Raw genomic sequence first — 24,099 nt, 5'->3', positions numbered from 1 at the left:
ATACGCCGACGACGTCTATTGCATCCGGCGTCGCGACGCTCAACCAATTAGCCAGCGAAGGATTGCGTAAATTGAAAGGATAACGGTAAATAACACTGTAAAATTGAAAGTTTAAAAACTTTTTTTTTTGATAATTTGGATTTGTAATGACGTTACTTAGCTAGTCATGACGTATTGTCATCAGAACTCAGAGCGTGTACAAAATTTCATCCTAAGTGAAGACCGGGAAGTGGGTCACATTAAGATTCCAAGATTTTCTTACATACATAGTTACAAGTACTAATTCGATAATTTCGAAGCTAACATAAGCGTCTCAAAAAAGTAACGTGGTGGCCTAGTGGGTAAGGACCCAGACTCTCGAGTATGAGTGCAACTTTTCTAAGTTTGTATGTACTTTCCAAGTTTATCTTAGACAATAACTTTATTTTGGAGGGCACATTATCCTGTATGTCGCGGCTGTTATTAAATATCTTTGGCAGTCTATACGGGTAGTTAGAAGCCAGTAAGTCTGATACCAGTCTAACCAAGGGGTATTTCGTTGCCCGGATAACTGGGTTGAGGAGGTCAGATAGTCAGTCGCATTAGGTTAGACTGGAAGCCTACCCCAACATAGCTCGGGAGATGATGATGAACGGTAAATAAACATTTTTGCTTATGCATTTTATTGCTTATTATAAAGGTGAGAGTGTGACGAATTGATTGACATACGGATTTACGCAAATACCATTGAATTGGTTAGGAGAATTGGCACGTGGTTAACGCTAATTATAAAATACATCACCATAAAATCTCTTTGTCAAATATCCGTTTGTCGTTTTATTTCGTCCAAGAATTAAATCCTCCCCATTGAGTACCTAAAGGTTGAGTTATCATGGGATTTATTTTATTTCATAAAGATAACGGGTACCTATTCCACATCATCCAGTATATCAAATTATAGATAAGTATGTAGATAATAATTTCTTTTGCTTTTTCAGTTTACAATGTTTTTTTTTACTTGTTTGGGTACTTTTGTGTCGCTACGCTCGCAGCTTCTTCACTTCACATTTCTTTTTTAATATTTTATTAGGTATTTTTATGTCCCAAAATGTAAAAAAAAAATCGCGCTTTTTGTATATCATAGTTTTTTTTTAAGATAAGTATTATAAGGTTGTAAGTATCGGAGTTTCTGCACTTAACAATAAGTTGGATGTAAAGTTTTTTGTAACACAGCTACGGCATCCACAATGCCCTCTAGATCAGCCGATGACGTCAGTAGATAATGACTGGCTTTTAGATCCGAAGAAACCTTTTCAAATTTTTCCTGGTGACCATTTAATTTTGTTGCGAGTTTGCCAGCAGCGACTATCACCAAATCTTGGTAGTGGTATTTTCCCGGCTGGTCCCTAATTATTTTTTGAATAATCTCGTCGCAACCATCTCTAGCGCAGTCCCTTGTAAGCTTCAATACCTGTAAATGAACAATAGGTATTATGTAAAAATCTTTAATAGCAACCTAACACACGAATAACATGGAGTAGAATGTAATTTTATTAATATTATAAATGTGCAAGTTTACAAAAAACCAAGCGGGTAAATTTGCGAGCGTGAAAGCGTTGTATCACCAATTTTTATCCATATGCTGGAAGTAATTCACTCGGGACGCGTATAAAATCTCAAAACACACATACCTTATCGGTGTTGTCCTGAATTTCATCAAGCAGCATCCTAATCTTAGCAATCACATCTTCTGTGTGACAGATAGATTCAGGTAATGAGTCATTCAGATATTGGAAATACTCGTTGTTGTAGTCATCGACCCTGGAACAATTATATTTAAAAAATAGGAAAGAGGAGACAAAAACATACAAGCATCCAAATTGACAACCTCCAAATTTTTGTATAAGTTATATAAGTATTTGGTATTGGCATAAGTACATCTGACAGCAAAGTAATCGTATAAAATAAATGTTCTTCCATTTAGTCAAAGGAAACGTGGACGTATACTTACACGCAACCGGCGCGAAATACACCGTGAGTTAAAACAACGTGTATAATCTCAACATATTGACGTCTCGGGTCGTTAAGAAGTGGTATCTGGCCCTCCATAGTTCTGAAAGGAACGACAATATGAACATGATTAGGAAAGCAGAAGATTTAAGATTTTCAAATAAAAAATAGGCGGCTGCTTAAGCTGTACCTACTTCGTTTTTGACAAACCAACTTATTTTAAGCTGAGTGTTGCAGATATTTTAACAGCTAGTTTTCTTGCGTTATAAAATGGGTCCTATCATCATCATCATCATCTCAACCATAGGACGTCCACTGCTGAACACAGGCCTTCACCTTAGATCTCCACAGATACCTGTTGGAGGCGATCTGCATCCAGCGTCTTCCGGCGACCTTTATAAGGTCGTCTGTCCACCAAAAAATGAGTCCGATAGTGTTATTTTTCAGCTTCAAGACAAAGTTTAAGCTACAGAATCTCAAGAAGGACCAAACAGAAGCGGGCAACAAATGTACAAATGTACTAATAGTTTTTCTAAACCGTCAATGATACGTACATACATAATGTTTACGGCGAAGTTTCTGAACATTTCCCTGAGTTCAGATGAATACATCCCGTACGGCGGGACCTGAGCCATGACGCTAACTGCTGTCATGGCGGCCACGACGAGTTTCAGAATCATCGTCAACTGAGAGAAACAGTAAGAAACGTATTAGTAGTTACTAGTAACTGGTAAAGCAGGGTAAAATGTTTTGCAAGTTTTGTTGTAATTTTGTTACTTGGTGGCAACTTTGAGTCTGGATTTGTGCCTCAAAGCACAAAGAATGAAGGAAGGTCCAAGAAAGTCCAAGCTTTATGATTACATAAACAAGAAATGTAATGAAAAACTACTTACGTAAGAAAAAATCAGCTGCAGGAGTAGGTAATTAGAGATTATTACAATGCTTTGGTTCTGATATTTATATCTTTAACAATTTGTTACAGGTTAGCTATGGAAATAACTTGATTACAAGCCTCAATAACTTTGTTACCTATTCTATTGTTTTAATGGTGATGAGATTAATGTATAGTCTATTGTCTAAAATAATTGCGGTAACAATATTTCAGTAGCAAATAGGCAGTAGGTACGCGAGTGTAAATTTTTTGTGGTAACCCCTGTGTGGTATTCATATACAAAAAAAATAAGTTTAATCCTATCAATATTCCAATGTTTCCTTCACCACAGGTCAGTATGATCAGTATTATACCATAGATGCCCAAGATGAGCTGGCTTTATTCAGCTTTGGCCATGCTTGAAGTTCTAACCGAGTATCAACCCAAGAATTTCAAAAAAAATCTTACTAGCAAGCTAGCTGTTAGCTCTGAGAACAATATGCATATAAGTATATACCTACACGTGTTAATGTTAGCTTCAACTCCGTTAGTCGCTAATGCAGATTACGCCATATACCAATCTATTACCACAAATTAATCCTAAGAGCAAGTCCATCAAACAAATTATGTTTCAGGTAGGAATGAGCGAGTTCAAAGCATATACAAATGATATTCGCTCTCAAGTAAATAATACAGACAAACATCATTCATTAAAAAATTTATTTAATAGATGATAGATAAACCAAAAAAAAAATCACAATATAATATGATAATAAGACAATTGGAAAAAAAGACAGTCAGCAAACAAACAGCAAAATTATGATTACAATATTTTCGTGAGGTTGTTGAAGAAATCTCTGGATTTGCTGGATGTTTATTGAAAACCACATTATTTGCATCGAATTTGGAAAGTAGATTCCCCAACAGGTTGGTTATAAGAGATTGCTAGCTAACACAAACATTTTCACAAACTATTTGAGTTGTGTAAAAAAATATTGAATTTTTATTTTGATTGAAGCTTTCAACAACGAAAGCCATTAAGTGTTCGATGAAGTGCAGCAGTAGCCTCTATAACTTCTTTAAGTTTGTCAGCTCCATTAATAATGAAATTTAAACCACTTAAATCATACGCGGCTCTATAAATTTCTTTGTTAAGATCTTCGGCTTTTATTGCAGCCTCACCGGCAGCCATGAACATTGCAGCTGGTGTTTCATAGGACGCTAAATCTCCTTTAATGCGCTGGTCTACTAATGCATTGCGTTTGTTTTCTTCCATGTCAGGGTCTGTGTCTTCTATCAGGTATACTATCTAAAATATAAAAACAACAAAGTCAAAGTGTTAGCGAAAATAACTGATAGCTGGGAGTTTCAAATTATAGGGAGATAGTTTTCTTCTTAGCCAAGCTTGCTCCACCTTCAACCACATAATTGGTTATCATGACTTTAGACTTGACATAGTGGGCAAACGTGTGAACATCATACTTACATAAATAACATGTTTCTAATCTACTCTTATCATTTTGGTAAAACTTGAGCCCCATTTTTAATTTTTGGCGTGACAATTTGAGCAACCTTCGAATTTCTCGGTTCTCAAAGCATTTGAGCTTGACTGAAAGTCTAGAAAAAGTTTTTTTAATATTAGGCATACTAACTTTTTTTAATTTCTGTTGTAAAGTTGTCATTAGATCAGCAAGTTCATCTACTGCGGCTTGTGGATTAGCGAACCCCTCGAGCGCCGAGCTGTTGACGAGTTTCACGTATTCTTCGTTATAGTTCGTGACACTAAAAAATACAATAGTTTTAGTCACAAAAAAACAATAATCTCAGTATATAATGAATAAGTTTTCACGTAAGTACTTAGGTAACTTACACACAGCCGGATCTCTTTCGAGCTGCAGTGTTAATAAAGTACAATATTGCAGCAAAATGTCGTTGAGGACTGTCCAGGTACGGTATATCGTCCAACAGGGGTCTAAAACAAGATTTTATGTGAACTTGCGACGTCTTTTTATCTCACTTCAGATCGAACTCCAGCCACGACAGCTGTTATAGTGACGACAAAGAAGACGTTTTAGTGCACAAGCGTATGCACAAACACAGATGCACTCTCTGGTCACTCACTCCCGCAAGACGTTGGGACGGCAATCTAACACGAGCAAAGAGAGGTGTGGCGCAGAACTCACACCTGACGGGTTCAGTTCATCCTTCACTGATCATGATGGTGTACTAACCTAGAAAGAAACTTTGAAAAGAACGAGCGCCGCAAAACTAAACTGATTTTACCAACACCTAGGATACAAATGTTTAAAAATAGCCCAGAATACCGAAGCATTCAAATCTACAATAATTTACCTGAAAGCATCCATTCCACCGTAACCCTAGGCATATTCAAATCTAGACTTAAGTTATTACTGTTAAAAAAATGCTACTATAGTGTACAGGAATACTTAGAAGATAGAAGATTAAAATAATAAATAACCACCTCTAGATATAATTTAATTTGTTGTTTTAAATGTATTTATAAATAAAAACAAAACAGTATTATGTCGTTTCTAAAAACATTGTGCAATAAATAGTAATAATAATTAAGATATTGATAAACTAAAACTACTGTCATATACCTAAGTTGATATTGTAAATGTAAGCTTAACTAATAATTATTTCTAGATATTGTTAACTTCTTATAAATTAATGTTATATATATATATTGTTAGATATGAATCCTCCTTGCTACCAACCTGGCCTGACCGGGCTGGTATAGAAGAAGAAGTTATGACGGATGGAAGGATGACGGACGTTGAAGATGTCACATCGTGATCTTATAATTAATTATCGATATTGTATTTGCTATTCAAAGTTGGCTTCTGCTAAATCCTTTGTAAGAAATAAACCTTACCAGGTTAAATGTCTATAGACGTGTGTTATTCATTTTCAAGTACCACTTCTGATCTGACCTCTAAGATCAGAAGTGGGATCGCCACGCGTTCTTTACGCTTGCCATCTGAATCCAATAATTATTTATTTTGTTCATGAAATTACACGTCAACTGTAAGTAAGCCTTATTTCTTACATTCGAGGGCATTCTCGTGAAAAACGACGAAACAGTTATAATCTCACGAATCGCGCTGCGACAATATGAATGCTCCTCATACGCTGGGTGTAATATCCTACAACATACTAGTACTCAGAAGCCCAGGATATGCGGATGAATTGGTCACGCAATACAAAGTCTTGGATAAAAATTGCGAGAAGAAAAGTGACAGCCACTGTAGCTTGTTTGTAAAACAAAAAGCGATCGGATCCTGGAAACACTGAAGATTGTTCACCAGCTGGAACTCTATCAGAGCGATATTACGAAGATTCCTTACAATAGCAGATTAGTGCTTTAGTGTTAACCCCTTGGATTTCTTTTCAAACATTTCGATTTCTTACACAGAATATCGAATATCGAAGAAAGTGACCATGAACAGCCATGTTGAAGTCACAAGTTACATATTTATGACCATCATCTATCCGATGTTTAGATTATGAATAGTGCGGATAGTGCATCTACCTCTAAAACTCAGGAATATATCTTGTCGTAGTATGAGGTATAAGTAAGCCTAGCGTTGAGAAAGAAGTGCTGTACGTCATGACGCTACTTTTGAATCACGTTGGCAGACAACTATATAAAAGTGAAGCCTTAGATTACCAACTCTTAAAACTATTTGAATGTTCAGTGTGATATATGATTTGTTACACTAAAAATAATTTTGAAGGGTAATTGCATAATGATGATTTTGTGTTCAGTTAGCTGAGAGAATAGTATCGAGGTGGAGTTCTTCATTTTTCGATAAATTATAAAGAAATAGTGGAAATTGACATACATTTTAAAATAACAAGTCTTGTCGTTTTTACAAATACATAAGCGGTTGCTATGGTGACATGTCATATTGTATTTACATGATTGCATTAGAATTAATTGACTTATTATTCTGTTTCATGTGATAATTCGTTTTGTGGCGAGAATAAAACTACATGCTGGGAACACGTATCCTGTTTTTTTCGAATGAAACAGCTCTTCAAGCTATCGCGAGGCCGCTCATATGCTTCGTGTGGAAGGAGACCACTAGCAGTAGGGCCGACCACGGTCCTAGCAAATATCCACCTCGTCTCCACGAGCACTGCCACCCGATAGCTAGCACATAGTGTGACTCCTTGCTGTTATTATAAGCGCAAAAGCTTAGCGCCACCAAACATGTCATGCATGATGTTTGTTTGCAGAGATATTACAAGAAGCATGGAGTGATAATGCCTGGTGAGATCAATCCAGTTCTTATGTATCTTATCTGTTAGAAATTCAGTCATACGCAACTATGGTAAATCCTCTTATTGTTTTATTGTTCTGCAGTGCGCGATGACTCGGGTTCGATTCTCGAAATGCGCTTGAAATACTCGATTTTAATACAAAACCTATGTTTTGAAGTTTGCAAAAGTGTTTGCATGACAGTGAAAACTGCAATAATGATGGCTAAATAGTAGAAGCAAAGAAATACATCTTCTATTTGCTTTTGAAATGTTTTGGCTCATCACATTTAACTAAATGTTCTTACTTGCATGCAAGCTGGACTAGACAGAGCTCAATGAACTTGCTTCATATATTACCCCATTAATGGCACTTTCTACTAAACACAGAAATATCAGTTTGCTGCTACCATAGTATAACTACGTTGTTTTAGCCAATTGCTTGCCAGTTTTGAGCAATAGGTTACCTATTAGTTAAGACGTACACTGACTTATAGCTCAGGCATGGAAGGCAGCGTTAATGTAAGATTGTTTAGTGGAAGGTATCAATTGAAATGAATACTCCTAGTAATGGCAATGATTCTTAACAATCTGCAAGCCTGATTAACAATTAGGTACAGCTTAGTTTTCGCTTTTTTATTAAAATCATTATGTTCACTTATACTCCTTACTAATAATGCATGAGAGTTCGTCAATTAAATGTTGAAACACTCAGATGCCTGAATCTAGCCCAAAGCCTACTTCCTTAACCTTCTAACTACAGATATCGGAGATAAACTGAAACCAGAAAACACAACGAGATTTACTACGTGAGAAGCACATAATTTGACGACGTATGTGCTGAAGTTTCACACTTCTTGCGCTTGCTTTATTGCTGCATGCTGTCCGGAGTGCCGCCGGTCAGCATATCGCGCGACATTGCTCGAATGATGAGAGCGAGTGGAGAGTATGCCTGGTATATCATGCATTCAGGCGATCAGGTGATCTGTTTTATTTTTCACTAGCCGTTTTCCCGTGGTAACTACTGCCTGTACCGGGATAAAATATAGCCTATGTTACTCGTGGATAATGTAGCTTTCGAATGGTGAAAGAATTTTTTTAAAAACTGTCCAGTAGTTTTTGAGCCTATTCATTGCAACCAAACAAACAAACAAAGTTTTCCTCTTTATAATATTAGTATAGATGTGGTTCTCAAGTTGAGTTCGCATTCGCCTCATTGATCTGGCAGACGCATAGCACGACTGCTGTGCAGTTTCGGGTTCGATCCCCGGGTTGGGCGAATTTGTTTGTTTGTTAAAGATTAATTGGATATAATTTATTTAAGAACATCGATTTTTAAATTTATGGTCAGAAGTGACCGAACGAAAAGATGTTCCTTGGTATTATTTCTGTTACAGTGCACTTACACGAGGACGTGTAAGGCGCAGGATGGCCGTGTCGGCGCGGCCCACAGCGCGGCCCAATATTGCTGGCTGGTTCCTTGTTTGTGGTCGTCATGGTGTCGTAAGGTGGCAACGTCAATTGAATCACCATCGTGACCTTTGCCATTTATAAAAGATGATTAACACTGCATACGTCAATTTCAACCGTTGATCACTTATGTTTGCTTAAAAGTATTGTACTGTAGAAAAAAAGAAGAAGTAGCATGAGCTAAACGTAACCATAACGTAATGGCTGTTGTATTATGAGCTTTGTTGGCACATGATTAGTCATGATGATATTTCGGAGATTAACTGGATCACTATTTTGATTTTGTGTGTCAAAGTTATAATTTAGTCATGGATTTATTTCTTTCAAAACTTAGATCCTTCAAATGAATGGTCAGCAGTGGCCGAGCGAAATGTATACTGTGCTTGAATGTTTGTTCACAGAATTGTACACGAAGACGTGTAATGAGCAGGAGAGAGGCACACGAGGCTGCGTTGCAGTGAGCAATGTTTTTGTGCCAATGCAGCTGCTGATAGCAGAGTACCAGTGCTGCTGATAGCAACGTACCAGTGCTGCTGATAACAACGTCCCAGTGCTGCTGGCTGTGTTGCGGCGTGCTAATGTTGCTGCCTGTATCGGAGCGTGCCAATGTTGCTGCCTGCGTTCATCATCAGCCTATAGCAGTCCACTGCTGGACCTAGGCCTCTCCAAGTGCACGCCACTGAGATCGATTTTCGGCTTCTCGCATCCAGCTCCTGCCAGCCGCCTTGCGCAAGTCATCACTCCACCGTGCCTGAGGACGTCCTACACTACGTTTGCCGAGGCGTGGTCTCCACTCTAGAACGCGTTTACCCCAACGGTTATCGGTTCTTCGGCTAATATGGCCAGCCCACTGCCACTTCAGCTTGCTGATTCGGTGGGCTATGTCGATGACCTTGGTCCTCTGACGGATTACCTCATTTCTGATGCGATCCCTCAGAGAAATGCCGAGCATAGCCCTTTCCATAGCTCGCTGAGCGACTTTAAACTTGTGGACCAGCCGTACCGACAGTGTCCACGTTTCGGCTCCGTAAGTCATGACAGGTAGGACGCACTGATTGAAGACTTTTGTCTTTAGGCAATGTGGGATCGACGATGTTAGGACTCGACGTAGCTTCCCAAATGCAGCCCAACCCAACTGAATTCTCTTATTCACCTCGTCCTCAAAGTTGTTTCTACCTAACTGCAATGTCTGCCCGAGGTATACATATTTCCGAACAACTTCGAGAACTGCTGCCTGCGTTGCAGTGTGCCAATGTTGCTGGCTGTTTGTGTCTTGGTGCCTCTTACAAAAGTTTATTAAGTGGACACATCCTCAGCTTTCTTTGATAGCTGCGAGACAATTTGACAAAGACAAGGACTTTGAAGACGTTCGAATGTACATGAGTCTATGTGTGCGTGCCGTGAAAGGATGTATGAATATTGATGTGAAAAAGTGTTAATCTAATTGGCCTACTTTCAATGACTGATTTTAACCTTGACATTTTAACTTAAAAATGGACTTTTCTTTGATTTTGACTTGAAATACCCTACTATACCGTACGAGATTACGGCTCTTTGGTTTTCTATACTGGTGGTGCTAGTTGTCTAGACCACTTTGAGAACGTATGAATGTACGGGTCTCTCTTTATACCGTGGCGGTGTTACTTTGGAGGCCGCTGAGAGAACATACGACGGTATGGGTTTCTGTTCCACGTCTTCATAGTATGCTACCTATAGCTTAAACGCGTGCCTATGCTATGAGCGTGTGTAATGACAAGCAAACTGGGAGCCTCTGTCATCGAGAACATGCGACGGCATGGGTCTCTGTTTCTGAGTGGGACTATTGTTTAGACCACTGGGAGAACATACGACGGTATGTGTCTCTGTTTCACGTTGTCATAGTAAGCAACCTAGAGCTTAAATGCGTGCCTATGCTATGAATGCGTAAAATGACATGCAAACTGGGAGCCTCTGTCACCTGGCGGTGTATGGCGAGTGATGGAAGTCCGGATTCTGTCATTCACGATGCACTTTTTTTTTATTCGTGTTTAGTCTGAAGCTGGTTACTACCATAACACCTTTCAATATGCCTTTGCCTGTGGGCGCTTGAGTGCACACTTACGCCCATAGTATGATTTACATACAAGTAGAAGTAAATATGGAAACCTTTTTTTTGTTACCCTTCCTTTTCTCAACATATTACATGCTTCAGACTTATACACAAAAACGACTACTACGAGTAAATTACTTATACCTTGCTTAACATGTTTCAGATCATGAGCAACATGTCGGTGACTAGCTTATGGGGAGTTGACCTGATGCTGAGGAGGCGAATAATACTGCTGGCGAGGACGCCGCAGGGTCAGGAACGGCCGTGTTAGATATGAATCCTCCTTGCTACCAACCTGGCCTGACCGGGCTGGTATAGAAGAAGAAGTTATGACGGATGGAAGGATGACGGACGTTGAAGATGTCACATCGTGATCTTATAATTAATTATCGATATTGTATTTGCTATTCAAAGTTGGCTTCTGCTAAATCCTTTGTAAGAAATAAACCTTACCAGGTTAAATGTCTATAGACGTGTGTTATTCATTTTCAAGTACCACTTCTGATCTGACCTCTAAGAATATATATATATTTATAGTCTAAGTCATTATTATAATACTTTTAGTTTTAAGTTAATTTGCTGCGCCCTAACAGGGTAATGTGTACCTAGCATAAGATGCATCTGTATACATTTTGCAATAAATAAATAATGAAAGCCTTTTTGTATGGAAAGAATTAAGAAAAACGAACGAGGGTTGCTTCCTGTTTATATTATTTAACAACTTTCAATACGTACAAGACCTCTTCCACGACTATTTCACCTTCCGTATACATGGCTGTCAGATGTTGGAGGTACGGCGGCGCGGGCGCAGCGTCATCAGCTACCACGCATGCGCAAACGCAGAACAAAACTAACACTTGCGTTATCATTGTGATCTGAAAATTTTGAGACATTATGTTTAGTATATTGTGAATAATATCGCTTATTTGGTATTATTAGACCTTTAATTTGCTAAAAAAAATATGAAATTTCGCTGTCAGGATCCTCAAAGAGGAGTTGAGTTGGCTGCATTTTAAATGTAAGGGCCTGATATATCCAAATATTTAATTTTAATTTAATATTGTAAAATATGTGAAAGTGACTCTGTATTGTTTATTTGTAAAATAGCTGACGCTACAGATGCATATAGGCAACTTTTTTTGCGGTGAGTAGGATTCTGGGGACCCAGTGAAACTGCGGTTTGATACGATACGAATAGCAAGTTATATAAAAAGATAATATTCTAGGTAGAAAACTAGAGCCATTGATAGTCTCCTGTTTACAGTTAACTTACATATTTTCTTGTTAATTATAATTAAAAATCACATTATTCATATTGCTCATTATATGTGACGAATTTATCTAAAATAGTGAGATTAACCACAGGATGTTTATAGTTATTTATTATTAATCAGCGTGCAGAATTTTAATCAACTATCGAGAGAAGTACGGAAAATCACAAAATCTTTACAGTTTATGCTTTCTTAGGTAGAATACTGTAGAGAAGACAAATATGATATAAACCTAGGAAAGTTATAACAGTTCTGGAGCTACAGCCATTTAAATTTTATTTAGAAGATAATTAACAGAATATAATTAAAAATTGGAATTTATTACGTTTTGTTTCATCATCATAATAATTACGTATTTACATTTAATTAAAAACTATTCTATTAAACAAAACTAAAACTAAAAAGCATCAAAAAATTTGTCGCCATCGCTGTCGACCGGGAGCGTACCCAAGAGGCTGGCAACATTACCTCGTTGGATCGCCATACGTATCCTTTGTCCGAGGTAATAGCCAGCCTTGTGGTCACAATAAGCGTCAACCAGCCGCCTTGAGAGTTATTTAAATAAAATGTGGGCATTCGGACCCCACGACCCGAGGGTTTCAACCCCAAACGATTCGAAAATTAAAAAAATACTTAATATCATTGACATATAATACAGTGTGGGTATTTCTCTCAACGGTCTATAACAACTATCTTGTATTTGGGCATACTTTATTCGTATTGATAAAAGCGAACATATGCAGGCCAATTGCGGGAAAATGATATATGACTTTTGAATAGCTCTACACCTTAAAAAAATTACTTTTAAAATCAATTCAAAGCAAGAGCAATTTTACATTTAGTTTATAGTATTTTAATGAAGAGCTCGTGACGAGAAAAAGCGCGGATCAATCGAACATAAGGTTAAGCAACGCTTGGCGCTTGTTTTAAGGCACGATAAACAGTCGACATCTTTAATGACAGGCATTACAGGTAGCCAGTAAGTCTGACAACCAGTCTTGCCTTGGGTTATTGGGTTGCCTACTTAACTGGGTTGAGAAAGTCAGATAGGCAGTCGCTCCTTGTAAAACACTGGTACTCCGCTGCTACCGATTAGATTGGAAGCCGTCGGCGACGTTGAACTTCTAGTGAAAAGTAAACAATTTTGTACAGTTACGATAAATATAAAAGTTAAGGCTATACTTTTTTTGAAAAATAATATTCAGAACCAAAAATAAAACTACAACAATTCAGGCAAAAGTATTTATTTCATGTAGAAGACAAAAATACTGTTCACAAATAATTTTACAACAGATGCTAATTACGAAAGGATTTTAATAGCAGCCAACTAATCCTCTCCAGGTTTTGACCGATCGATAAACATTAGCAGTCTTCTCAATAGCATCTTTAAGTACGTATTCTTTATCCTCAACTGCGAATGTAGTTGTGGTGTAGTTCAGTGCCGTTTCCAGTAAGAAGGGATTTATTTTATCTAATGCTTGTGCAGCTGCACCGACAGCAAGGTATACGTCATTTTCCTTCTCAAGATTCTGCTTCAATATAATGCCTTCGGATATTAACTCATCAGCATGTTCTGAAGATTCCTCCTTTAAATATGGTTCAACCATGTTAACTATCTAAAAGAAGAATTATGATTAATTCCAACTTAATATTGTAAGTGCGAAACTTCCATAGTTACGGTTTGAATGTTATAGTGCGTGAAGTTGTCCGTACAGCAAGACAAACAAGTTGTAATATAATAAAAACCTGTTTAGTTATATTGCGTAGAACTTCGATAAGCTCGCTGAGTTCAGTAACAACGCCTTGTGGATTGGCGAGGCCCTGTGCTAATGATGCGTTCACAATTTCAGGGTACTGTCCATCATAGTCAGGAATACTAAAAAAAATGTTGCAAATCCTTACTCTGCACAAGTTAATAAACAATTTCATGAAATCACTCGCATGCAATTCTCAAAATCTGAAAAAGATCAGACCGCGCGTCTCCAATACCATCAACAGTATGACAGATGGCACACATACATCTTGTCTGCAACTTTTCTCAGTTGTGCCGTTTCTTTATGGAAAAGCAAAGGATCATTTTATTTTATTACAGGAGATGTTTAACAATGACTAATTAATTAAGAATATGAATTCAGATAAACGTTTCGATTGTCTAATACTTAAACATATTTTTGTGTTTATTATTAACAAAATACTACTCACAAACAGCCATCCCTGCGCTTTGCCCCTTCAAGAATTACATTTATAATTGGTATATAATGACGTTTGGGGTCGTCCAGTTGAGGTATATCTCCATCGACTGATCTACATGCAAATATAATAAATTAAAGAAAAATAGCAATCACCAATACTGAAACAATCTTTATAAATATTTCAATGCCGAAGAGTTTGCTACATTCTCAGGTTCTACTGGTCCGATTAGAAAAATTCGGTATTCTTTAATAGCTATAGAGACATGGATTGGCTTACGTTATAGGAAATAATTAGATATTTAGGATTTACACGGCGAGAAGTAGTTCATTCACGATACAAGGGTCACTGCGGGGAGAACATGAAGTATTTACATGATGATTCTATGCAATATACATGTAGTAGGTACATGAGTTGAAAAGAAGTGAGGAAGAAAGGGCCCCTTTGAACATTGCTGGAGACATACAATGAAATAATGAAACAATATCTACGATTTATAAAAGTTAGAAATAATACTTACAAGACATTTTCCTCCAACGTTGTGAGAGCTGATTGTATTGCCATTTCATAATCCACATATGGTGGTAATTGACTGGTGCTGCCTAGAGCGCAAGCGCAGACCAATGTAAAGAGTTGAGCAAACATTGTCGTCTGGAACAGAAACGAATATGTAACTGTAATGCTTAGGAAAGCATATCACTAATCTAGATAACCATTGGTGGATAGACCCCTGTCGGGTTGGTTTGTTCCACGAACTTCTTGAAGAACAGTAAAAAAAATGCAAGATGTTAATGCACGTAGATTTAACCCGTCTTCCCAGAGACAGTGGGATGAGCCGCTCTGCAAAGTAGCCCGGAATAGTTGGACCTGTGTCGATACTCTTACGCCATCCTACCTTGCAAGTTCTGCGTGCTGTGCTGCTGCTGCCGCTGCGGCTGCGGAGAACCTCAAGCGGCGGAAATATAGTGGCCTTGTCGGAAACTATATTTTCGAACCACGCATTTTATTTAAAGAGAACTGTAGGCGGCTGGTTGACGCTTCTCGTGGCCAAAGGGCTGGCTAATACCTCGGACAAAGGATAAGCATACCGATCCAACAAGATAATGCTGTCAGCCTTTTGGGAACGCTCCCAAATGTCCCAGTCGACAGCTATGGCGACGAAGTTTTTGATGCCTTTTAGTATTAGGTTTACGTTGTTATTGTTTTTCATAGCATAGGTAGTTTTAATTAAAATGTAAATATGATTAAAAATCCTTACTAATATTATAAATCGGAAAGTGAGTTTGTTTGTTTGTTTGTTTGTTTGTTTGTTCCGCTTTCACGCCGTAACTACTGAACCGATTGCTTTGAAATTTTGCAGACGTAAAGTTAAAAGTCCGGATTAAATAATAGGGTACTTTTTATCCCGAAAAAAATAGATATTCCCGAGGGAAAACAAAAATATTGTTTGCTTGATGGATGGATTGTAGATGGCGCTGTGTGTCGTTTAAAACAAGGTAATATATTGCAAACGAATATAAACATGTAAATTTAGAAGCTAAATGATACGATAATGAATCCCCGAAAATGAGGAATTCCCGAGGGATGATGTACAATTTGTTTAATCGTTTAAACTGTTTTTTTTTTTACATCTACTTATGTATTGCAAACGAATATGAACATATAAATTTAGAAGCTCATCCGCCGAGCCTTTTCCCAATCACGTTGGGGTCGGCTTCCAGTCTAACCGGATTCAGCTGAGTACCAGTGCTTTACAAGAAGCGACTGCCTATCTGACCTCCTCAACCCAGTAACCCGGGCAACCCGATACCCCTTGGTTAGACTGGTGTCAGACTTTCTGGCTTCTGACTACCCGTAATGACTGCCAAGGATGTTCACTGACAGCCGGGTCCTACAGTTTAACGTGCCATCCGAAACACAGTCAATGGTGTCTAAGATATACTTAGAAAGTACATACAAACTTAGAAAAGTTGCATTGGTACTTGCCTGACCTGGGATCGACCCCGCGCCCTCATACTTGAGGTTGGTCCTTTACCCACTAGGCCACCACAACCGACACGAAATTTAGAAGCTAAATGATACGATAATGAATCCTCGAAAATGAGGAATTCCCGAGGGATGACGTACAATTTGTTTTATCGTCTTAACTGTTTTTTTTACATCTACTTATCCTGAAATAACTATAATTCAACGAATTACTAATTGGTATAAGTATTAGTTAAGTTATTTAGTTCTTGAGGTATGCGATAGATGGCGGTGGGTGTTTTTAAAACGTGGTAACGATGTGTTTTTAAAATACGTAAGAAGTGGAATGATAGCTTTTTAAAACGTGGTGACGTTGTTTTTTTTTAAGATACGTAAGAAGTGCAATGATATCTCGCGCTTTAACCTGTAGCTCATTGTTCAATCGCGAGCTTCCCGATAGCTCGATAGATGGCGATAAGGTTGATGGTGTTAAGGTTCGCCTCGAATTAGTCTTAACGTGTTTTGAAATCAGTGGGGCCCAGTAGCGCCAGGGCCAGCCGCGGCTGCGGGTTGTTCGAAAGAGGTACCGCGGCCCTGGTATATAAAAGGCCTAGGACGGAACACGACGATTTTAGTCAGTAAGAGTCAGACACTCCCTCACCGCTGCTAACCCACAGCGGGAGGGGTGAACCGAATTCCACGCGGGCGAAGCCGCGGGCGGAAAGCTAGTTAATTAAATAAACAAATTGTATAATTAATTAAATACTTCAAAAACTGGAAGGTACTTACCGATGTAGGTAATTCTTGACAATAAACGTTCAATACACTCAACCACACTTTATACTGTTCCAGATTTGTTTCGAATTATTTCAATTATCCACACCGGGTTATTTAATTGACATGAAAATTGAAAATATTTGAAAGATAAGGTTTTATAGACATAATTTATTTTATTTCCACGGTCAATTCTTGATAAAGGAATTCAACAAAAGATGAAAGATGAATTCAAGAATGTTGTTTCACCGAGTAACCTTGGGTTATTCCGAGATTCATCACAACCGCGAAGAAATTAGTGAAAGAATATTAATATTCGAGTTTTGTCATTTTGAGTCGGCTTCCAAGTCTTACCAGGTACAACTGCCTGCCTGACCTACTCAACCCATGCAGTTACGGGGTTAGTCGGATACCCCTTGGTTACTCAAACTGAAATACATTAATTTAAAAATATATATTCAACAATGCTGATTAATCAGTACCTACTTTTCGAACATTAAAACTAAAAATAGTCCCCATAATCAAACCAAAAATCAAAATACCTTTATTTTCAGGCTGCATTGGCGCATAAATATATAAAATATATACCTTAAAGAATTATATACATATTACATAAACAAATAATAGCATAACCATAAAACCCGCCCTTTACTGCTCGTATTCCAAAGTCAAGAATGAACCTAATATTGAGCCCTGTGGCACGCCTAATTAAACTGAAAACCCTGACTACTTGACGCCTATGACATCTCAGTCTTGCATCCTTGTATTTCAATATGAGTCTATTGCTCCAAGAGCTATATTTAAGACTCCGTGATAGCTTAATTTACGTAAAAACGTATCATGATGAACGCAATCGATAGGAGATCAAAAAATACTCAAAAGAACCAGGATCTGTTGCTGAAAGGCCTTTTGTAAAGCCATATTGTTCATCTTTCCTACCTGATTTATATAACGGCTTGACTTTATTTTGTTTCATGAGGTCTGAAAAAACTTATACTTACTGCATAACTTTGTATATGTTATGGACCATGTGATTAATTCGGGCATTATTTATAATGCCCGAGCATTATGAATAATGTCTAGCTTTATCGGGCCAAGTGATTAATAACTATCTTAACTTCATTATTTATCACATTGCACGGGCATTATTATATTGCTACAAGATAGTTGGGCAATTTGATAATAAAGCTATATTTTATGCGGTGTGAGGGTGGCAGTTGTTCTAATAAAAAAATCCTGTTACTAGCTACATATTTTATGATTATTGTTTTAAATTATATGTTCTATTTTAATGGGAAATTATAAGTCTAGCCACAAAATTATTAATTGGACAATTGTCATCTAATTTACTAACTCGGCCTCGTTTTTTTATGGTAGAATTTAATTTGGATTCAAAACATTGCATTAAAAACTGAACTTAGTGACAAAAACGAATCGTTGCAAAACCGACTCCACGTAGTCTTGTCTGCCCTACCCCTAGAGAGCAATTCAAAACCGCGTAGGCGCGGAGGGGCGAGGCGGCCTGCGAGCTGAGGCGCAGGTAGTTTCAGCGCTCGCCGCCGCGGCTGAGGCTGGCCGGCTCTGCCGGCCAGCAAGCCGAAGCAGCGGTGGTGAGCGTGAAAACCATCTGCGACGATAAGCTCGCATGGGACCGCCGGAGCCCCGCAGCGCCGGAGCCGTGACAGAAGCCATGCTTGCTGCATGTTGCATGCTTACTTCTATGCTCTGTCAATTGATATGGGATGTGTTATATTAAGTTTATTTTAAGTTAAATGTCAATAACAATAAAAAAAATGAAATTAAATATGTTTGTATTACTTTGCCCAAAAGGTCACGAGCAATATGTATAGTGCGCGGTCAATTTGATTGTTTGAATAATTATTATCAAATTGCACTCTCATATTGGGCATTATTCATAATGACCGGGCATTATGTATACTGCCCAATTTATCACTTGGTCCATAACATATATAACATAACTTCAAGTTATTAAATTCCGAATTCAATTTACAAAATTTTGAATTCATAAGGTCCTTACATACATCCAACATATTATGCAGGCCATCATAAATACTGAATAACCTTAAAACTAAAAAAAAAAAAAACGGACTTCTTAGCTCATAAAAAGAAAATAATATGACTTAAGTTCACTGACTTCTATTCTAGTCATGTCATAAGTTCATTTTTTTATAATAAACTATTTTTGTATAATAAACTATTTAATCAAATAAGTGCCCGTTCTTCTCCACTAGAAGACACTTATGGAATGGTCATCTAAATTCAATATTGACAATTCTTTTGATTTTCATAAGTTCTATCAAAGGCCTTGAAAATAAATTATTTGACTTTGTCTTTAACTCTGTTGCGAAATAATTTTTAGTGATGAAAATCAACAACAACAATTTAGGGCCAAATATTTATTTAAAGGAGAAAACAAAAAAAAATGATTTTAAGAATGACAAAATTCGGATATATCTCAAACAATGTAGCCAAATAAGCAGAAGAATATTATTTTAGGCAAGTTCTAGCAAGAGTGTTGCCTCTTATAGTAATTATAGTTTCGGTAAACGGTAGCAGTCTTATCAATAGCATCTTTAAGTATGTATTCTTTATCCTGAACTGCGAATGTAGTTGTGGTGTAGTCCTTTGACGCTTTCAGTAAAAAGGGGTTTATTTTATACAATGCTATTGCAGCTTCTCCGAGAGCCACGTACATGTTATTTTGATCAGTAAGATTGCCCTTTAAAATAATTCCTTCGGATATTAATTGATCAGCATGTTCCCCGCCGGTTTTTACACCGTCTCTAACGATCTCAGCTACCTGAAAGAAGAGTTATGATCAACGTACCTTAATATTGTAAATTGAGAAAATTTGTTTAATACGATTTGTTTGGTTTGCAGTTAGAACGGCGATGGTTCAGAGCTGGTATGTTGGCCCGATACTGCTAAATTAATAATGTCAAAATCGAATAGAAATTGGATCGCAATGGCATTTTAACCATATCGGGCATTCTGTTACTAATAAAAGACCAATCATATTCCAAAGAAATTTGATTGGTGTGTCATTTGGTCTATACGGTAGTTTGCTCTACAATCGTATTGCGATCGTAAATCATTTGCAGACAATATGCTTCATTTTTGAATCACAGAAGTGGATAAAAACGTTTATTTAAAAGAAAAAATAGAGGAATGCCACATACGCTCCAATCGTAATTGAGTCGTGATTGGATCTCAATCGGATGTGAATCGTATGTCGCTTAAGTAAAATTAGCAGAATCGTGCCCCTGGTTTGTCTCGGGGTGTTGTGGTCGGCTTCATTCAAGATAAAAATGCTTGGAAACATGCTGGTCCTGCTCCATAGGACATACTGACAATATCTAATTAATTAACAAATTAAAATTACACCAGCAAATAAAATTGTATTCATCTTTTGATTATTTGTTTGTAACTTTGTACCAAAATATAAACCAATTTGTAAATGTGAACACCATGTAGCATTTTAATTGTCACTTTATCCTCATTTGTCTTTGCGATTCTACATGATCTTCGCATGCTTTTACTGTATGTATCAATACATACAAATTGTAATACTATATTTTTTTTAAAAAGAGTAACCATGGAGTTTCTTGCCCGTTCTTCTCCATAGGAAGCTACTTTTGGAATGGGCAACTAGAATCAAACTTAGTTATAATTTTGACGTTCATAAGTGCTTGTAAAGGCCTAAATGAAATAAATGATTTGACTTTGACTTTGACTTTGACTTTGACTTCCAGTCTAACCGGATGCAGCTGAGTACCAGAGTTTTACAAGTAGCGACTGCCTATCTGACTTCCTCAACTCTGTTACCCGGGTAACCCTGCTTCTTCGGCTTCTTCTGACCACTCGTAATGACTGCCAAAGATGTTCAAATGACAGCCGGGACCTACAGTTTATCGTGCCCTCCGAAACACGTTCATTGGCGTCCAATATTTATGTACTTAGAAAGTACATACAAACTTAATAAAGTTGCATTGATGCTTGCCTGATCAGTAACTGAACCCACTCTCAAACATGAGAGGTTGGTTCTTTGCCTACTACTCAGGCCACCACGAAATATGTTGTAATGTAATAAATACCTCTTTTGTTATATTCTGTAGATCTGCGATTAGCCCTTTGATTTCAGTAACAACTTCTTGTGTATTGGCAAGGCCCTGTGCTAATGAACCGTTGACGATTTTAGGATAGTGTGAATCGTAATCAATAAGACTGAAAAAACATTGTTAATCGTTATTAAGTTTCTAAAGAGTTCCACGAAAATCGTATTAAAACAATTGATTTGGATAAACTTAAACTATGTAGTGACTTATGTATGATAGTATTAATATAAAATAGAAGAAAAAATATTTTTGTGGACATTAGTTACTACTTACAGACAACCACTTCTCTCAGATCCTGCTTTGTTAATTACATTTATTATCTGTGCATAATGGCGTCTGGGGTCGTTCAGTTGAGGTATGTTTCCATCCATTGATCTACATGCAAATGTAATGTAAATAACGTTAGAAAAAAAATCGAATACCTGCAGAATACTTTAAAGAATCACACGGACACCCTTGGTAAAACTGGGTGCAAGAACTTCTGTTTACCCGTAATGACTACTAAAGATGGTCAAATGGCAGCCGGACCCACCAAAATTACAGTGCCTTCAGAAACATGGGAGAATTCCTCATAACGGTTGCCCTCGGACCAACCGAGCCACTTTGTCATCGATCGACTGTGGGGCTTCTACTTAGCCGCGAGTTACTCTAAATTCCTGAAGTACAAAAGTAAAAAGCTAGAAATATGTAATAGGTACTCACAGGACATTTTCTATCAGTGTTGCCCAAGTTTCACCAATAACCTCGTCATATGCCAGATATGGTGCTTGAGCCAAGCCTGTAGCGCAAGCGCAGGCCAATACAAAAATTTGAACAAACATTGTCATCTGGAACACAAAGGAAAAAGTAATGCTTAGGAAGACAAAGTATGTATATTACCGGTCTCTTTGAACGTATCGACTATCTAGGTACACCAACAACTATTTTGTGAATAACAGACAACAACTTATTCTCTTTCTTTAAAAACTTCAAGTTAACCGTAAAGATTTTCAGAGATCTAATTACAAAATGATATCATTTACTGGAGAATTACAATGGACAATAATTGTTAGTTACTTAATTTAATAAGAATTATTAGTTAGGGAAGTGACTTACCGGGCTCATGATTTTGACAATGAATGTCCGACTGGAGCGATCACATTTTATATTGCTCTAGATTTGTTACGAATTATAAAAATTTAACACACTCAACTGCAATAAGGCAACTTAATTAACATTTTAAAACTAACATAATTAAAGATAAGGATTCACATATTTCTTACTAGCTGAGCGGCAAATTTTATATAACTAATGTTATAAAATTTTAATTGACTGATTTTGGTTTTAAAATATTTCTGTTCTTGAGTTTTAGTAAGACTAACGGCCAGCAATTCATTTTTAAATAGATATAAGATTCTTTCACGGATTATTTACTGATCAAAGAATTGAAAACTTATCTACATTTCAGTAAAGTACGAAGATTTTTTCTGTTTCAGGACATCCTTTGAACCTATGAGCCTTAGAAGATCTCAAAACTGAAGCTAAGTAGGTACATGACAAATCTTGCTGTGCATGCTAACTGACCCTTTTTTCTAGTAGTTGCAAATGCGACTGCAGAGCATTGGGCGTAGGGTCCAATTCCTGGGCTAGATCGAAATCGTAAGGAGATGAAAGAAATAACCAAGAATGGATTGTATGAAAGATTGGTGGCCTAGTGGGCAAAGAACCAACCTCGAGTGTGAGGGCGCGGGTTCGATTCCAGGTCAGGCAAGTACCAATGCAACTTTTCTAAGTTTGTATGTACTTTCTAAGTAAATCTTAGACACCAATAACTGTGTTTCGGATGGCACGCTAAACTGTAGGTCCCGGCTGTCATTGAACATCCTTGGCAGTCGTTACGGGTAGTCAGAAGCCAGTAAGTCTGACACCAGTTTGACCAAGGGGTATCGGGTTGCCCGGGTAACTGGGTTGAGGAGGTCAGATAGGCAGTCGCTTCTTGTAAAGCACTGATACTCAGCTGAATCCGGTTAGACTGGAAGCCGACCCCAACATAGTTGGGAAAAGGCTCGGAGGATGATGGATTGTTGTATGAAAGTCGAAATGGCTGGGAAGAATGTCAATTGTGAGATGATGACAGAAAAACAAGCATGGAAGAGGATGTTACGCTGCCTCGATCGTGAATTAAATTGGGATAGAAGATGACGACGCTATCTATATTTTTTATAATCGTCGCCCTTGGCTTCTACATACCATCCCGCATTAATTTATACACGGCGCGTATAATTGCTTTTACACACTTTCGATTAACTAAAAATTATAATTTGTTTAGAATCTGCTAAGATGTTACAGTGCGAAAAAATCATTAAAGTTTATTGAATTATTTTGGGCAAGCCGTTGTCAAAGTTTTACTATTTCATTTATTTAAAAGTACAATCTCTTTAAAGTGAATTAATTTCAATACATCAACATAGAGAAACTAGACGACTATATTATTAATCTTTTGTTTTGTAAAATGTATACATGAAGATGAAGATAAAACACACTTTATAATTTGTTGTAACTCAAAATACCGCAAACGCCGTAGGAATGACGAAGAATAATTGTTTCTCAACATCTAAACTTTATTTAATATTTCTTCAGCTTTCAGCAAAGCCGGTGGAGCCTCTTTCGTGCATTCGGTGTAGCCTATGACATCCCATGTGTATTACCTATCGATCTTTATCTATACTTATTTTGATGAATCCCGAGAGAAAGGCCAAGAATAGATTGGTAAAATTGTATGCTCAACATTTAGTACTATTCCTGTTACTCTGTTGCCCAGGTAACTAAGTTGAGGAGGTCAGATAGGCAGTCGCTCCTTGTAAAACACTGGTACTGCATCCGGTTACACTGGAAGCCGACCGAAATATAAGTAGGCAGTCGGGAAAAGGCTCGTGAGATGATACGATTCCTGTCAAGACCACCATTCGGTCGTTTCCTATCTACGTAGAACTCATTGTATCCTCATATTTAATGTTGGAGTTTTAGCCAAGAAATATTGAGAACCACTGTTCATACAAATTACCAGTCATAATAAAGAAC

The 24,099-nt window shown here is 37.5% G+C and overlaps 2 protein-coding genes and 1 long non-coding RNA gene across 3 annotated transcripts; all 3 read right to left on the bottom strand.

The window, feature by feature from the left end:
- Positions 1–3,777: 3,777 nt before the first annotated feature.
- On the bottom strand, positions 3,778–12,681 carry LOC110381062 (uncharacterized). The gene is made up of 3 exons (XR_010276455.1): positions 11,439–12,681; positions 4,513–4,832; positions 3,778–4,169 (listed from the first exon to the last, which is right to left on the bottom strand). It is a non-coding gene; the product is annotated as an uncharacterized LOC110381062 (long non-coding RNA).
- Positions 12,682–13,202: 521 nt separating this feature from the next.
- On the bottom strand, positions 13,203–15,163 carry LOC126055093 (uncharacterized). The gene is made up of 5 exons (XM_064034545.1): positions 15,060–15,163; positions 14,685–14,815; positions 14,177–14,278; positions 13,721–13,850; positions 13,203–13,590 (listed from the first exon to the last, which is right to left on the bottom strand). The coding sequence occupies exons 2-5, from the start codon at positions 14,807–14,809 to the stop codon at positions 13,288–13,290; spliced, it is 660 nt and encodes a 219-aa protein (XP_063890615.1). The 5' UTR covers positions 14,810–14,815; positions 15,060–15,163; the 3' UTR covers positions 13,203–13,287.
- Positions 15,164–19,305: 4,142 nt separating this feature from the next.
- LOC110381058 (uncharacterized) lies at positions 19,306–22,251 on the bottom strand. Its single transcript, XM_064035006.1, has 5 exons — positions 22,135–22,251; positions 21,742–21,866; positions 21,313–21,414; positions 21,019–21,148; positions 19,306–19,724 (listed from the first exon to the last, which is right to left on the bottom strand). Exons 1-5 carry the CDS (start codon positions 22,141–22,143, stop codon positions 19,428–19,430), a joined length of 663 nt encoding a protein of 220 aa, XP_063891076.1. The 5' UTR covers positions 22,144–22,251; the 3' UTR covers positions 19,306–19,427.
- Positions 22,252–24,099: the final 1,848 nt, after the last annotated feature.

The sequence above is a fragment of the Helicoverpa armigera genome, chromosome 5, assembly GCF_030705265.1.
Source record: "Helicoverpa armigera isolate CAAS_96S chromosome 5, ASM3070526v1, whole genome shotgun sequence".
NCBI lineage: Eukaryota > Metazoa > Arthropoda > Insecta > Lepidoptera > Noctuidae > Helicoverpa > Helicoverpa armigera.
This window is presented reverse-complemented; position numbering and strand designations above follow the sequence as displayed.

Coding starts and splice junctions, on each gene's coding strand:
- LOC126055093 (XM_064034545.1), bottom strand. CDS start 14,809: ATGTTTGCTCAACTCTTTACATTGGTCTGCGCTTGCGCTCTAGGCAGC. Junction 14,279..14,684: donor ACGTTGGAGGAAAATGTCTT/GTAAGTATTATT, acceptor ATTTGCATGTAG/ATCAGTCGATGGAGATATAC. Junction 13,591..13,720: donor TACGCAATATAACTAAACAG/GTTTTTATTATA, acceptor TTCTTCTTTTAG/ATAGTTAACATGGTTGAACC.
- LOC110381058 (XM_064035006.1), bottom strand. Junction 21,149..21,312: donor TCTGAGAGAAGTGGTTGTCT/GTAAGTAGTAAC, acceptor ATGTTTTTTCAG/TCTTATTGATTACGATTCAC. Junction 19,725..21,018: donor TACAGAATATAACAAAAGAG/GTATTTATTACA, acceptor CTCTTCTTTCAG/GTAGCTGAGATCGTTAGAGA.